Raw genomic sequence first — 15,780 nt, forward strand, 5'->3', positions numbered from 1 at the left:
CAATTTACAACGCTTTTAATCTAAATGGATTCACTCTACAGTAAAAAGCTTAGCTATTAATTAAATGATGCGGTTCTCGGATATCGTTTGTTATTTATCTTATTTTAATTCTAAAAAATGTTTAGATAAGTGTTTAAATAAACTACCAGACTACCGACATTTATTGTGTTTTTAGCTCTATAGAAACACCGAAAAGCTCGATAATTTTTATTGAGGTACTTTAATAATGATTTTGCTAAAACTAAAACTAGTATCGTTTAATAATAAGTATTAAAATTTAGCAAATGTAGTATAATTTGGTAATTTTGTCATGAGCTTGGTATAAAAATCCTTTATTCGATTAAATGTATTTTTCAGTTTTCTATATTTTACTAGTGGGTGGTAATAAGCACTGTAATTTTAATAAGCAGAATTCCCTGTAAGCCATTACTGTATGAACAGAAAAATTTCCAAATGAGTGGTTTAAATAGCGTATATTTTGGTTTATTAACTAGAGTTTTTTTCCACTAGAAATGTCATTACTATACAGTGTGGACATTTACTGGAATTATTTTTCCTGTATATAAGCGATAAGTATCAAATAAACTACACTGAATATTACTACAGAATAGAATATTGTAGTTCTCTATTTTTTTTGTATTGCTCCTATATTTCATAATATCAATAAAATCTAAACGTCATTGATCACGATGTGATAAACGCGTGAAAGATATTTTTTAAGACTACACGTCAGCATTAAAATAAAAAATTGCACTCAGCATGATATTGCACAAATATTTTTTAAAAATATTTACCCCAAAGAATTATACAATGTGTTTCCATTCTAATGCTAAAACATTCAAAATAAGATGCATTTTTTTTAAAGCTGAACAAAATGGAAACACTTTTAAATGGGTTTAACGGCACGATAAAATTAAATGCTTAACAACTAGTTATATCTATAAATTGAGCTAATAAAATTCACTAGAATCGCTTGGTTATTTGTTTTATTTTTGTTCCTTAAGATGCTTCCATGTTCATTTTTCAAGAATGCCATGTATTAATAAAGAGAAAAGTACAATTTGTAAATAAAATTTCTTTTTAATTTAATTATTTTAATTTCCTTCAATTCTTCATGTTCTTAAATCTGTTTCTATGAGTTAAAATTTAAGCAATTTTGCAATTAAAAGCTTACCAACTAGTTAGATTGATAAATTTATCTTTTTCTTTTATTGCTTTTAATTGAGCTTATAAAATTAGCTGGAATCGTTTGATTATTTGCTTTATTTTCGTTCCTCAAAATGCTTCCATGTTCATTTTTTAAAGATGCCATATGTTAATGAAGAGAAAAGTACAATTTGTAAATTAAATTAATATTTAATTTAATTAGGTTAATTTCTTTTAATTTTTCATGCTCTTAAATCTATTTCTATGATGTACAAAACATATATTAATACAAACGAAACGCATCACTCATCTTTTGAAACAAAAAAGAAGAATAAATAAGGTTAAGAATTATTTCCTTTAATGCACAAATGCTTTTCTACAAATTGTTTTAAGAGAATTTTTCTGTACTCCGTATACAGTAAAATTAATCATATAACTGATGGAAATACGAAAAGAGTAAACGAATACGCGATAGAAACACTTTTCATGAAAATAGAATTAAAATAAATATAAGATTTGGGGTCGATTAGAAAGTTTTATGTTACTACACTATCGTGCAGAATTAAAACATTTTTTTATAAACATAAAACACTTACAGAAATTCATGCAATTCATCTTTGATTCAATGAGTATTTTTGAGTTAAAGCATAAAGAATTCAACTTAAAATCATTGAGAAATATAATTCATTCATTTTATTAATATATTCGTGCAAACAAAATATGACCAAGTCACTAAATTATAAACGGTAGGTTGTCAACTATTTAAATTTACTTACTATATGCATTGTACGATTCTCTGTTCCATTAAACTTTTTTTTGTCAACTGTTGAGAGAAGGCACTGCGACCCGTAGGCCGAGATGAAATAAAACTTATTATGATGACGTCATAGATAATTTCCTTATGATAAAGGTTTATGTTTTAGTTCAGCAGTTCATATGAAAAATCAGCAGTGAATCGTGGTAAATTATGTTTATGAACCTTATAAAATAACGTGAATAAATAAAGAATAACAACCTTGAAATTGTTTACGTGCTTATTTTGAAGATGAGAAAAGAAATTATGTAATGTTCTTTAACTTTGAAACTTAAAAATTTTTTTCTTTCCTCAGGTGCAGCTAAGTAGGTTTCGTGTCTGAATTACTCTATATACAATACACAAAACTATATTTTATCACTTAATTCATAGTTTTCAATACACTTTTTCGGATTTTGAGTCCGCTTTTTTATATTTTAAATAACAAAATAAAATCTTCTTTGAAATATTTTAGTACATAAGACATTTATTGACTGAAAAAGACATTTAATATACATAAATATACACAAATATTAAAAATATTATGCTTGTCACTTATTGTATATAATACAATAAGTGACATTTTCCTTTAAAATTAAGTAAGATATTCTCTAAGCTTGCACATGAGAGTGGTCTGAATGGCTTTATGACAAGGTTTTGGGACAATAAGTCATACTTTCAAATTGTTTAGTAGAGCATGTTCAAAAAATAGCATTGAAATTTCTATCAAGATTTTTCGATGTATTGTGCTGCCATCTAGGGGATATTTTAGGAAATATTGTATTCGACTTATGTTTATCTGGAAACAATACTAAGGTACAGTTTGACTTAAAATTTCATTTTTGCAAAAAGAGTAGCGTATTACTATACTGCTTCAAACCTTTACTTTAGGTATCGTATTTTACTTAATCATTGTTTATAAATAACCAAAAGAAAAAAAAAACCTCTGAGTGATGTGACAAATCTTTCAGGCGCGAATTCAAATTGACTTTAGCAGTGTTGTGAAAATCATCATAACTCAGTAAAAGTTATTTCACAATTTTGACTTTTTTTTATGCGCAATAGTGTTAATATTTGATCTTTTGTTTTCATTAAGTGTTTCAGAATGAGCTTACAGAACTTTTTTGAGTTAAATGAAGATGACTCTTAAGTTTTCAATACTACAGTCTCTCTGTAATAATCGATAAATTATTTAAATCTTGGAGAGGAATGGAACTAAGAGATGAGGGTGAGATTTCAAGATTTTGTTCAAATCTTCTTTTTCCGATTCCCTCGACCTGTTGATTTTCCTCGGTTGGAGTATTCCAGTTTTGGAGATTTGCAGAACCAAATAAGTTGAAAATAATTCCACTACTTAAAGCAACACCAGCTGAAATGTATAATACTTTGTTCCACTGCTGTGGAGTTTGCTGAAATTAGGAAAAAAGCACTCCATAGAATATATCAGCAGAATAAAGAATAAAATAAATATTTTTAAATGAAAGACTATTAGGGAAATAGATAGTTTGTATCTTGCCATTAATTATGATTATTGATAAATTAAGAGTACTAAATTGAATAATTTATAATATTTTATTTTTTTAAGACAAAACACTTTAAATTATGCTGAAACTTAAAACTTCAATAAAGTTAAAAGCCCTAACTCGAAATGATTGATCAATTCTTAGATAAAAAATATTATTAACTAACTGTTGTCAGCGGTTTTGTCAGCGAAATTTTTATTTTGTGTTATAATTGCTACTTCGATTTTCAGAAATTAAAATATTTCAGAATTCCCATGCAAGCATATATCCATAGAACGATCCATTTTGGGGATGAGTTTTAAAATAGTCTCATACTTAAAATCCCCAATTTTGAAAGCCTTTAACTCTAACCAGAAAGTTAAATACTATAGTGAATTTTCATAGTGCTTGCTTCAAAATCGGCGGAATTTTAAAGACTTATATTATATTATATTATATTATATTATATTATATTATATTATATTATATTATATTATATTATATTATATTATATTATATTATATTATATTATATTATATTATATTACATTATATTATATTATATTATATTATATTATATTATATCATATTATATTATATTATATTATATTATATTATGTTATGTTATATTATGTTATATTATATTATATTATATTATATTATATTATATTATATTATATTATATTATATTATATTATATTATATTATATTATATTATAATATATTATACTATATTATATTATATTATATTTGCTTCAAAATCTTAAGAGACAGTTCTTTAAATTTTAGAAATTGAGTGATTTACTTTCAAAACTACTTTTCTCCTATATTTTGCACAAGTTAATTGAAAAGCATTAAATTAAATTAATTAATTTAAATTAATATTTTAAAAGTTAATTAGAAACTTACCTGGTTGTTTGTTAAGGATCCAACTATAAGTGGTATGATAAAGCCTGAAGCACTGGCCACGGTGCATGCTATTCCCATTAACGTACCTGTGGTTAGAGTTACGGGTTTACAAGGGATTTCGAATTTACTGTATGAAAAAAAATTATTTCGTGAAATACTTTCAAGTCAAAGATATTATTTTTGTTTAAATATTCGAAAATGCAGAGTCAGTTATTATAATAATAATTAAAGCTCAATTAAATTTTATTTTTGATTTTGTTTTTTTAAGTAACTTTTGAGGCTGTAGTGATCCAGAGATTAGAAAATCGGTTTCCGGCACGGAGGAACTGGGGTTCGATCCTCGACTCCATTAAGACTTACAAAGTACATGCGATATACGTGTTCCTAAAATCTGTGGAATTAAAAGTCTTGTGGTTAATCACTGAGCAGTATCTGGGGTAAATTTCCTTCCCCTTCAGATCTATATCTAAATGAAGAAAATGGCCTCACGATGCTGCCATCTATTCGTGGGGTTCAAAGCTAAGACGTACTTTTTCTCTTGGGGAACTGTTATGTCAAACGGAAGATGTATCTTCTTTACTTAAGTCGTAAAAGGCCAATGGCTGGCGAGTTAGGCTTTCCAAGTGTCATTAGATGTAGGAAACTATTCAAATATTTTCGCAGTTTTAGATTTTGTATTGAATTTTCCTTGAACATTTTTAAATTAAGTGGAATTGCTTAAATAATCATCAAAAATACTTTTTTTCATGATATAGAAAATGAGATACATAAATAATACTTTGATTAAATTAATGATTTCTCGAGGTGGGACAAAAATGTGAAAAACTGAGTAATATCAAAGAACAAAACTTAGAAAAACGCTTTCATGAAAATTCTGAAGTGACCATACTTTTTTGTTGTAAGAATTCGAGTAAGAGAAATTAAGTTTTTTTTAAAAAAAGAGCGTTTTTTTTTAAGCTAGACTTCTCAAACTAAGTCATCATTTGTACTATTATAGGCGTAGACGTAAAAATTTGATGAATAGATAAAAAAAAAAAAAAAAAAAAACTCAGTAACGGTTTGTTTCGTTTACTGCCCGCAGCAAAAACAACTAAAAGCAAATCATTCCCATCACAGTCCATTGCGAGGCAAGGGTTTTTGTTGGCTAGGGCTTCACAATTTCAAGACAAACACTATGATGATGAAAATGTCGTTAACATTAATATCCGACCACTTTTACTACTCAGACAAGCTACACTGTAAAAAATTCCGAATTAAATTACAGTAAAAAGTATCCGGTGCCCTTATTTTTGTGAACATTAAATTTTATTATACCAAAATCACTGTGTAATCCTAAGTAAATAAACATTACTATAAAAATTACAGTATAATATTTTACGGCAAAAATAGTTATTACCGCCAAAGTGCCGGTACTTTATATCGTAATTTGATCCGGAATTTTTTACAGTGCAAAATCCATTGATTTGAAACTGGATGGCCATCGAGGATTGGAACCCAATCATTTACAATAAGTTCTCATTGTCTTAACCACTTTGCCCTCACAGTACAACAAAGAGTACTAATATACACTAAATTGGATACTTTGCGAAAGTTTTGCACAAGTTAAAAAGGTACTGACAAAACCAGCTGGTAGCAAGAAAGGTTTTATATCAACTAATTTACAGTTCTCGGCAGGTAAGTATTTTTGTCTAACCTAGTAGCGTTTGTGGAATATGGAAAGATAAAATGTAAAGATTTTTGTTAAAACACTTGATGATAATGCTTACGAATATTTATGAATTTCGTGCAGAATAAAAATATTAATGGATCTAACCAACATAGACAAAGCAATAAGCTTGCTGAACTGTCGGTTTGAATTCACTGGTAGAATTTTATTTATTAGTTGTGTTCAGAGAATTTTTCATTATTTTTTTCATTTATGAGTTAGTTGATCATTGTAGTTTTGAAAAAAAAATATTCAGTTCGATAGATATTTTAAACTATTCAGAAATTTATATATTCAACACAAACGCGTTGAATATATTTTTATATTCAAAAACTTATTTTATTCAATTAAAATAAACCATTTTAAAGAGTTTCGTAAAAGGGCCAGTTCCATGGTACAAAACATTTTGTAAATACGTTCGACATTAAAAAAAATCGGCATTAAAATTAAAGTTAAACTAATATCAAAATCTATTCTATTTCATACAACACTATCACAATTTTTTATTAGAACAAAAGATTCATGCTTTTTAACTAAAAACTGCAAGTTTTTAAGGTTTTTAAACAGAATAATAATTTTGAATGTAACCTATATATGTTAAGTTATACTTAAATTTATGTTTATACACTGGTTATCATAAATTAAGGAAAAATCACAAAAATAGCGATAACTCTTTCAAAAGTAAGCCAAACCGTGCAAAATTTGCATATGTTGTCCACTAAGAGTAGCTGAGTAAAATTGCAATATGCAAATTAGTGGCGCTGCACTCGGCTTACGTCATCTGCCTGGAGCATAAAAGTCCAAGTTTGAGAGAAAGCACACAAATTTTACTGTGATTGCGACATTGAAAATCTGAGATAGCCAATTCGTAATAATGACCTCTAGGCATCATTTGCCTGAAGAACTACGATGGAGAGCCATCGGGAGACTAGAGGCAGGGCAGAGTCAATCAGAAGTGGCCAGGTGGCTAAATGTGAGTCCATCTGTGGTTCATAGACTTTGGAGGCAATTTCAAACCACAGATTCGGCATCTAGGAGGTTCAGTCAAGGACGGCCAACTGTTACGACCAGTGCCGATGACCGATATTTGACATTAAGTGCACGCAGGAATAGAACCGCTACTCCGACACATCTTAGATCCTCTCTTGCTGCAGCCACCGGAAGGTTGGTGTCAACGTCAACTGTGCGCAGAAGGCTCCACGAAGGTGGTCTGTATGCGAGACGACCAGCCATTTGCGTGCCGCTCACATCACGCCATAGGAGAGACCGTTTGCAGTGGGCCCGACAACATGTCCACTGGACGTCAGATCAATGGAGGCCTGTTCTCTTTACGGATGAGTCCAGGTTTAGTCTAGAAAGTGACAGTAGACGTTATTTGATATGGAGAGAACCTGGGACCCGTTATCATCCATCAAACATCCGTGAAAGAGATGCATACGGAAGAGGCAGTGTCTGTGTTTGGGGAGGCATATCCTTAGGAGGGCGCACATACCTCCATGTCTTTCCAAGGGGAACCGTGAATGCTCAGGTTTATCGAGACAACATCCTTGATGCTTATGTGCGCCCATATGCCGGGGCAATTGGTGATTGCTTCCTGTTACAGGACGATAATGCAAGACCACACAGAGCTCGCATTGTTGATGATTATCTTCAACAGGAAACAATTACTCGCATGGAGTGGCCAGCTCGATCCCCGGACTTGAATCCTATCGAGCACGTTTGGGATGCTCTAGGGAGGCGTGTATCTGCCATCAATCCGCCCCCTCAGACCCTTGCCACGCTTGCAACTGCTTTACAAGAGCAATGGCTCTCACTTCCTATTGAACTGATAGACCGCATAATTGAAAGCATCACACATCGCTGTTTGTGCTGTATTGCTTCTAGAGGCAATCATATTCCATATTAAAGGTACTTTTTCTATTGCAAACCGATACTTCCAATTTGTTTATTTTATACATGTGCTAATTTCTATACTACTATTAATGTCTGATAATTTCTTTTTATGTTGTTTAATACCTTACTATGTGTTGTATATTGTGGGTAAGTTTCATAAAATTCCATGTGTAATTTCTTGAGTTATCGCGATTTTTGTGAATTTTCCTTAATTTATGATAACCAGTGTATTTGGAATAAATGTTTTATTTTAATTTAAAATTAACTTTGAATTTTGATTCTAGTGCTAGATATGCTGATTTAATATTGCTTGCTATTCGTGATTTCAAAATATTAAAAAATAGTTTAGATTGTTTAATTACTGTATTTCTTTTAAAGAAAATGAATTGAAATCTTTTTAGCAAAAATAGAAAGCTCAACTAATTTTTTACGTGTGGTAAGAAAAATCTATATGAAGCATTAACAATAGTGTTAATATGCAAAATTGTCAATATTTCGGTATACTCTCACTGCCTTGCACATACATTGGTGGCCAAATTAAGAGATGGAAAGCATTTTCGCACATTCATTCGCACATGCAAGATACCCGCACACCGCTCCATGTGTTTGACAATGGTTCCGTGAATGCCCAGAGGTACAGGCAGGAGGTCCTAGAGCCCTATGTGCGTCTTTTCAGGGGCGCTGTTGGCCCTGAGTTCATTTTTTATGGACGACACATAGGGCTCTCATGGTTGATCAGTATCTGGAAAGCGAGGATATTCAACGAATGGATTGGCCAGCCAAATCCTCAGACCTGAATCCTATTGAACATGCTTGGGATGCTCTTGGGAGAGCTATTGCGATGCGCCAACCTCCCCCCAGAACCTTTCTGGAGTTAAAAATTGCTCTGGTGGAAGAATGGGAGGGTCTTCCACAAGTCCTCCTTAACTCCCTTATTAACAGCATGCATACTCGTTGTGCATGCTGTTTGTCTGTCAGGGGTAACCATACTAAATGCTAGAGGCAACGCACATTGTGCAAGCCTCACTTTTATTGTCATCTTTTATCTTTAAGTTCAGACTGCAATGGATTTATTGGCAATAGGTCTTGCCAGTGAATGGCACTTTCATTTTTGTTTTGCATACTTTATTATCATGGAATAAGGTATATCCATACCAAATTTTCATCACTTTATTATCATGGAATAAGGTATATACATACCAAATTTCCATCTCTTAATTTTGTCCACCAGTGTATTAGTTAGACCACTTAAAGATTCTAGGCATTTCAAAAAAATTTTATTATACCTTTAATGAAAAATATTTTCTTTTTTTTTAAATACTAGCTTTAAAAAATGTAAAGTTTTGGGTCTTGAATATTTTTATGTTTTGTTCAGTAAAAATGTCATTAAAACTTTTTTTCAGAAAACAACGTGAGTGTAATAATATTGCTTGTTTAAAAGCAGATGTTTGGATGCTTTGTTTGTTGAATCAAGTCACGCCGTCTCAGAAAGTACAAGAGTGACTATAAAAATAACCGTCTCGCAAGTGCATTTAGTAATAATATCGTAAGTTAATAATATTTCTGTATGTGACATGAAAAGTTATAGGTCTAAAACCATATTTATTTGTTATTGGAGCATTACTATTGAACAAAAAAAAACTAGAAGAGGGATTCATTATTAATAAATAATGTCAGGAAATTATCATAAAGTTAATTAAACGTGTAGAAACATTTACCAGTAAATGTTTTTTTGTTGCTCTTATTTAATGGACTTGTATTATTATATTTTATTTTGACTGTACGCAAGTTTGTATCTGAATGTAAATAAAAAAATAGTTTTAACTACAGTGACATTCAATATATTTTCGAAGTTATCCAGAACTATTTAAAACTATATTATTATTCCTATTATCCATTTCTATTATGTTTTTTTTTATAAATATTTTTGTTAAAATAAGAAGCAAAAATCATGACAGTTCTGTTCAAGATAACAATCTCATTCAAAATTTAAAAGTAAATCACTGAAAGAGGAATTCATTTGTTAATTTATAAATATACCACCGTATTCTCCAACATTTAATGATAAATATATTTAATTGCTCTTTTTATGGTAATCTAAAGAAAATTAAGTTAAATTTAGTTTTTTGATAAATTAAAGCTTGAGGAGCTTTCAGGTTTACAAAAGATTTTCTTCATTAATCCTTTTTATTTTAATTTTATTTAAAAGAAAGTTAAAATGTAAGGTATGTAAATTTTTACATCATTTTAAACAATGCATTGTTATGAGGCAAAATATAATTTGGTTTTGAATGAAATTGGTAAAATAGCTCTTGAAAAATTGAATTTTTGTGGATAAAACATATAAAAATTTTATTTTTTGGGAACTATTAGAATGATTTCGTTCAAATTTTATACTATGTCTTATTAAATTACATTCTTTATAATGATGTAAAAAAACATAAAATTTAAAAAATTTTTGATGAATTTTTAAATAAAATAATAATTATAAATATTTATTAAATATTATTTTTTTTGTATTTGTTTGAAATAATTGTTCTTGAAAAATTCATGAGGTATTACGAAAAAAGTAAATACGCAAAAAGTAAAGTTAACTTAAAGGGATTCAAACTTTGGATCCCTTTTCTAATTAAAAACTAGTACCATATCTTTCAGATTGTTGAAACCCTCATATTTTGAGGGTAAAGAATCCGAATCCATAAAAAAGATCATTTATCAAAAGATCAAACATCATTTATTCAGAGAAAGTGCATTTTTGTAGTTAATTTTAGAACTTTAACTATCGTCTGCACTAATGAATTAGCATATTTGAGGTCACCACCTTGAACTCTTTAAACTATTTAATCCTTTTAAGTAATTTAGTTTTAGTATGTGAAGTTGTGAAGATCCGATTACTATATTAAAAGTTATTAACGACACTATACACAGGTTCTCATTAAAGAGAACAATTTCTTTGTCAATTTCAAGGCAATTTAAGAAATAAATATCTGTAAAGTAAAAGAAAAATGTAAGTTTCAATTTAATAAATTGTAAACGATAGGAGAAATTTCGCCAAATGCGTCATTTCGAAGACAAACGAATCACTTAATATTTCTTATAAATAAACGCAGGTGACGCAGGATAACAGTGATATAGGAACCTAGGACTTTATTATTCAAAATAATGTACTTTTTTTTTATATAGTTTTTAAAATAATATTTCAGTTTTAATTTTTTAAGGGAAAGTAAGGTTACTGATTAAATAGAAAAGTATTTTAAATTAAAGTGATCTTTCGCAGAGAACCATGTTTACATATGAACAGAATTTGCCGAGTGAATTTAATACATGAATTATATTTGCAGCTACTTTATAACTACTTCGAAATAAGTATTTATGCATCATTTCTCAAACTCGGAAAACTGTGTTTTTAAAAATGATGTATAAAAACTCATTTCGAAATTTTTATATATAACTTTGTGATATTTTGGGCATCATAGTTGTAAAACGGAACAAAGTTATACAGTTAACCTGTAACCTTTTAAATTAGTAAGAGTAATTTATAATATATTATATTCTAACGTGAAATGAAGCAAATCATGTTATAAATAATAACGAGAAGCAAATTATTAAAAATGTTCTTTAATATATTTAGGGAAATTTTTCTATAAATTGATTAAATTCAATAAATTGAGAAATTTTCTCACCTGCAAAATTGTAGCTCATATCTAAGGGAACAATACAGCTACCGGGATATCCAAATCCTGAAGCACTTATAGCAATAATAATAAGTATCACATCCCACTTTGAATTATATTGAGCAATAGTCAAGCCAATCATGCACAGTGCAAATCCTACGCAGCCTAAAATAAATTAACTAATAAACAATAATTTTCTTAGGAATTGATAATAAAACAATAGACTTATTGACTGTTAAATATAATTCATGACATAATTGTAGTAAACATTTTTTTTCTATGGCTTCAAAATTAAATTTCTTATACATCAGGAACTATTAGATTGTATTGTTCAAAACAATGGAAATTTTTGAATTGACTCAATGCTTGAAGCATATTTTTTATAAGTATTAACTCTAAAAAAATTCGAAGAACCAATTAGACTGAAATTTATGGAATTTGACGAAACACAATCATGTTTTATACTATTGTTCCTGATTCCACTTCGAAATTCGGTTACGGTAGTACAATTTATTTAGTTTCTTTTCATACGCAGTTTCTTAAATAAAAAAATTATGAGATATCTGTGAATAAATCGTTTTGAATGGACTTACTTAGACTGTTGCAGATTTTACGAACGGTGCAAACAGTTGCATAGTTTCTTTTCACAGACCAATCTGATGCGTAACTTGATACCCAAATTATTATGACCTGTCCTATATATGGCAATGAGTTGAGGTATCCACTCTGTGAAAATCAAATATTCGTAAGATTTGCAAGATTTTTTTAACTTTCAGAAGTGATATAATAACTCCCGAAAATAGTAGGTGAAGCACGTACCTATTTAATATGGTTCAATGCATCCTCCACCTAGTATAAAGGTTTTCTGTGCTAGGTTACAACTTAAATTGTATTTAACTCCTTCTTCGAAATGTTCCTTAATTTAGACGTCCTTAAATACCTATGAAATTCTTAATCCTTAGCTGATTATTTAGATAAAAAAAATACCAAAGGTTTAGAGTTTAAGGATGTCGGGTTTATTTAAAAACTTCACCGTCAGAATGAAAAAAACATTCTTCACGAGGAATTAGAAGAAAAAAATTTTTTTTTGTTGAAAACTTTGCATTTAACTACAAAAATATTTTGCCTGAAGTGTATGTAAATTCCTTAAACCTTCTTTCTTAAGCAAATTCTTTTAGTTTAGGCAACAAAAGGTCTACAAGAAATTGATCTGAAAAATATAGTAAATCTATAGTAAATTTTTCATCTTCCCATTATCCAAAACAAAAAGATGCTTAAAGTACAAGGCTGAATCACGTTGCTTTCATTAAGAAAATTCCACCGTCAGAATGAAAGAAAATTCCGCACAAGGAATTAGAAAAAAAATTTTTTTTTGAGCATTTTACAGTTAACTACCAAACTACTTTGCATCAAGCGTAGGTAAATTCCTTAAACCCTGTTTCTTAAGCAAATTCGCAAAATTCGCAATTTAAGCAAAATAAAAATAAGATTTATGTAAATATTTAGGTGAAAAGTTACCGGTGTTAGTGTTTCTTAATGTGATTAATTTTATTGATTTTAACAAGTTTGTCTTTATTGCTTTTAACATTTAAAGCTTTAGCTCGTCATACCTATTTTAGAATTAACTTAAAAAAACTATTAAAATGGGTATAGAAGCAAATAACTAACATTAAAAAGTAGGCATGGAATACCAAATACGTTTAGTACTTGTAACAAGTGAAAAAGACTCAATGTGTTTGAGTCTTTCCTGAAACTACCTTAATTTCATAATTAATTTTGATGCAAACATAGTAAAAATGTGAATAGTAAATAGTAAAATAGTGAATAGTAAAAATACTTATGTTTAAAAAGAGCGAAATTTACTTCACAAGATTTATAGAAGTAATTAAGTTAGAAATTACAGTTGTAAGTATTTTTTCGTGTGATTATTTTTATCTATTTCAACACGTTTGTTTTTATTCCTTTTAACATTTAAAGTAACATTTAACTTCTACTGGTCTAACCTTTATTAAAATGACAAACAAATATCTATAGAATAGGTTTAGCAAGAAATAGATGAAATTAAATGATTAGGTATAGAATAACCAATACTTTCAGAACTTATAACAAGCACAAAAGACTCAATGCAATTAAATTTAAATAAAAATTTAAAGCAAATTTGTAAATTACTAAGATTTTTAACTAAAAAAACATACGTAATAGAAAAATAACATAGAAAGCAATTTTGATAAAACAAAATTGCAGTATTAACGTTTTAATGAAAAACAGTTTTTTACATGTTTTTATTATTCTGAATACAATACCTCGGTATTTGTGTATTGCATTATAGCTCCAATATAAATAGGATGAACAGACAAAAAGTAGAACATCAGCCAATATTGCCCAAACATACCCACAAAAACGGCCCATGTAGTTGAACTTGAGAATATCCTTTTCCAAGGGATAATTGAGTCCTTTAAGTGTGAAATATTAAGTTTCAATACATGTTTTCTTTAAAAACAGTTTATTTGATTATATCTTTTATATTAAAAGTAATTAACTCAACAGATTTTTAATCTGACCAAATGTTATAAAAAATGGCTGATTTTGATTTTAATAAGACTTATTAGAGAGCACCAAGCACATTTTAATATTGTTTAAGAGATTTTTGTAAACCTCCAACGAAACGTATAAATTGAAGTAATATTCTGAAACAGACGACGGATACGAGTCTATATCTTTTATAATTGATTTTGTTTTCTTAGCCATTAAAAAGCATCCAGTTTTAATCGGTTGTTTCCAGTATGTAGAGTAAAACTATGGGTACATAAAATGTCACGTCAGATAGAGTTCTTATATTTATTTATACTTACAATAATTTATCAAAAAAAGAGGATTCCGTGGTTGTGCCTGCTTATAATTATTTGATGAGTTTGTTGGTGCCTAGTTTACAATTCTGTTTCACAAATAAATATAAAATCTTACTTATTCAATAAGAAATTATTATTTCTGTTACTAGTCCTGCTTCATGATTATTATTAATAATTTTCTTTTTTACTCTTAAATTTTGTGACTGTTTTGCAATTTTTACATAATTTTTGATACGTAACAATTAAATATATTTTTTGCTTAAATTAAATAATGTGTAAAACGTAATTAAGTAATATGTAAAAAATTATTTGCAAAAGAATTAGTGTTTTAGAAATTTTCTTCTGCTTAAGAAGTAATAGAATTTAATAAATAAATTGCAATCTATTTCAGAAAATAAAATAAATATACTATACAAAATTTATCTAATTCAGTAAACGGTCTACTCACTTCAGTAAAATTTCTTTCATTATAAATATCCCTTTTAGATAAATTAAAAAACTTTTAGATTTACGTCAAAAAATATAGATAATACACTATTCATTCAATTTTTGAAATATTATATTTAATGTAGTTAATAAAAAGCATTTACCATGAATTATAAATTGTTATTTTATTTGGAAAAATTTATATGGAGGTTTGAATAACATTATAAAAATTATGTATTGCAAATATTTTGCAATTTTCTTGAAGTAAAAAATGTGACTTATTTAATTTGAATGTCAATGACATATTAAATTAACAAAACTGACGATTCTCTTCTTAATTTAATTAAATACGTCTTCTTAATACTGATATTTTTTCTTAAATAAAAATTAATTAAATGTAGATGACAGATATTTATTGCCTTAAATTCTCTGAAAAGTAGATATTTTGAAAAAATGAAACTGTGTTATTGTTTATCTTGATTTATACAGCTTATGATGTCTTACTTTTTCTGTAGGTGTTGATTCTCTATAACTGATTATGTATTTCAATTCTGAGATCAGAATAGATTTATCCTCTTCTGGTGAATTAGATAAATAAGTATAAATAAACAACGTCAAGATCATACCACAAAATCCTGTAGGGAAAAATATGTAAGTTAAAATATTGTATGACAGAAAGTTAAGAAACATGTGAAAAATCTATTTAAAAAAAAAAGCTCATCGGTCAGAAAAAATATCATCCCTAGAGAATTGAGCGATATATCTACAGCTGGAGGTGGGTTTGTGGTGGTTTGGGGCTGTTTGTATTATTTTGAATTGTGTTCGTTTATTGAGGCAAACACTAACACGGACCAACATGTTTATTCTAACATACTGGGCGAACA

General features: G+C 28.5%; 1 protein-coding gene across 1 annotated transcript in view; it reads right to left on the reverse strand.

The window, feature by feature from the left end:
• Positions 1-15,780, reverse strand: part of LOC107443282 (uncharacterized) — a 57,450-nt gene that overhangs the window by 27,230 nt on the left and 14,440 nt on the right. The window contains exons 6-11 of the mRNA XM_087162186.1: positions 15,401-15,531; positions 13,925-14,074; positions 12,215-12,347; positions 11,631-11,786; positions 4,350-4,435; positions 3,104-3,348 (exon numbers count right to left, since the gene is read on the reverse strand). Of these exons, the coding sequence (XP_087018312.1) occupies positions 3,104-3,348; positions 4,350-4,435; positions 11,631-11,786; positions 12,215-12,347; positions 13,925-14,074; positions 15,401-15,531 (901 nt within the window). The remainder of the gene's footprint in view (positions 1-3,103; positions 3,349-4,349; positions 4,436-11,630; positions 11,787-12,214; positions 12,348-13,924; positions 14,075-15,400; positions 15,532-15,780) is intronic.

The sequence above is a fragment of the Parasteatoda tepidariorum genome, chromosome 4, assembly GCF_982258835.1.
Source record: "Parasteatoda tepidariorum strain Cologne lab strain chromosome 4, Ptep-v5.0, whole genome shotgun sequence".
In the NCBI taxonomy this organism is placed as follows: Eukaryota; Metazoa; Arthropoda; class Arachnida; order Araneae; family Theridiidae; genus Parasteatoda; species Parasteatoda tepidariorum.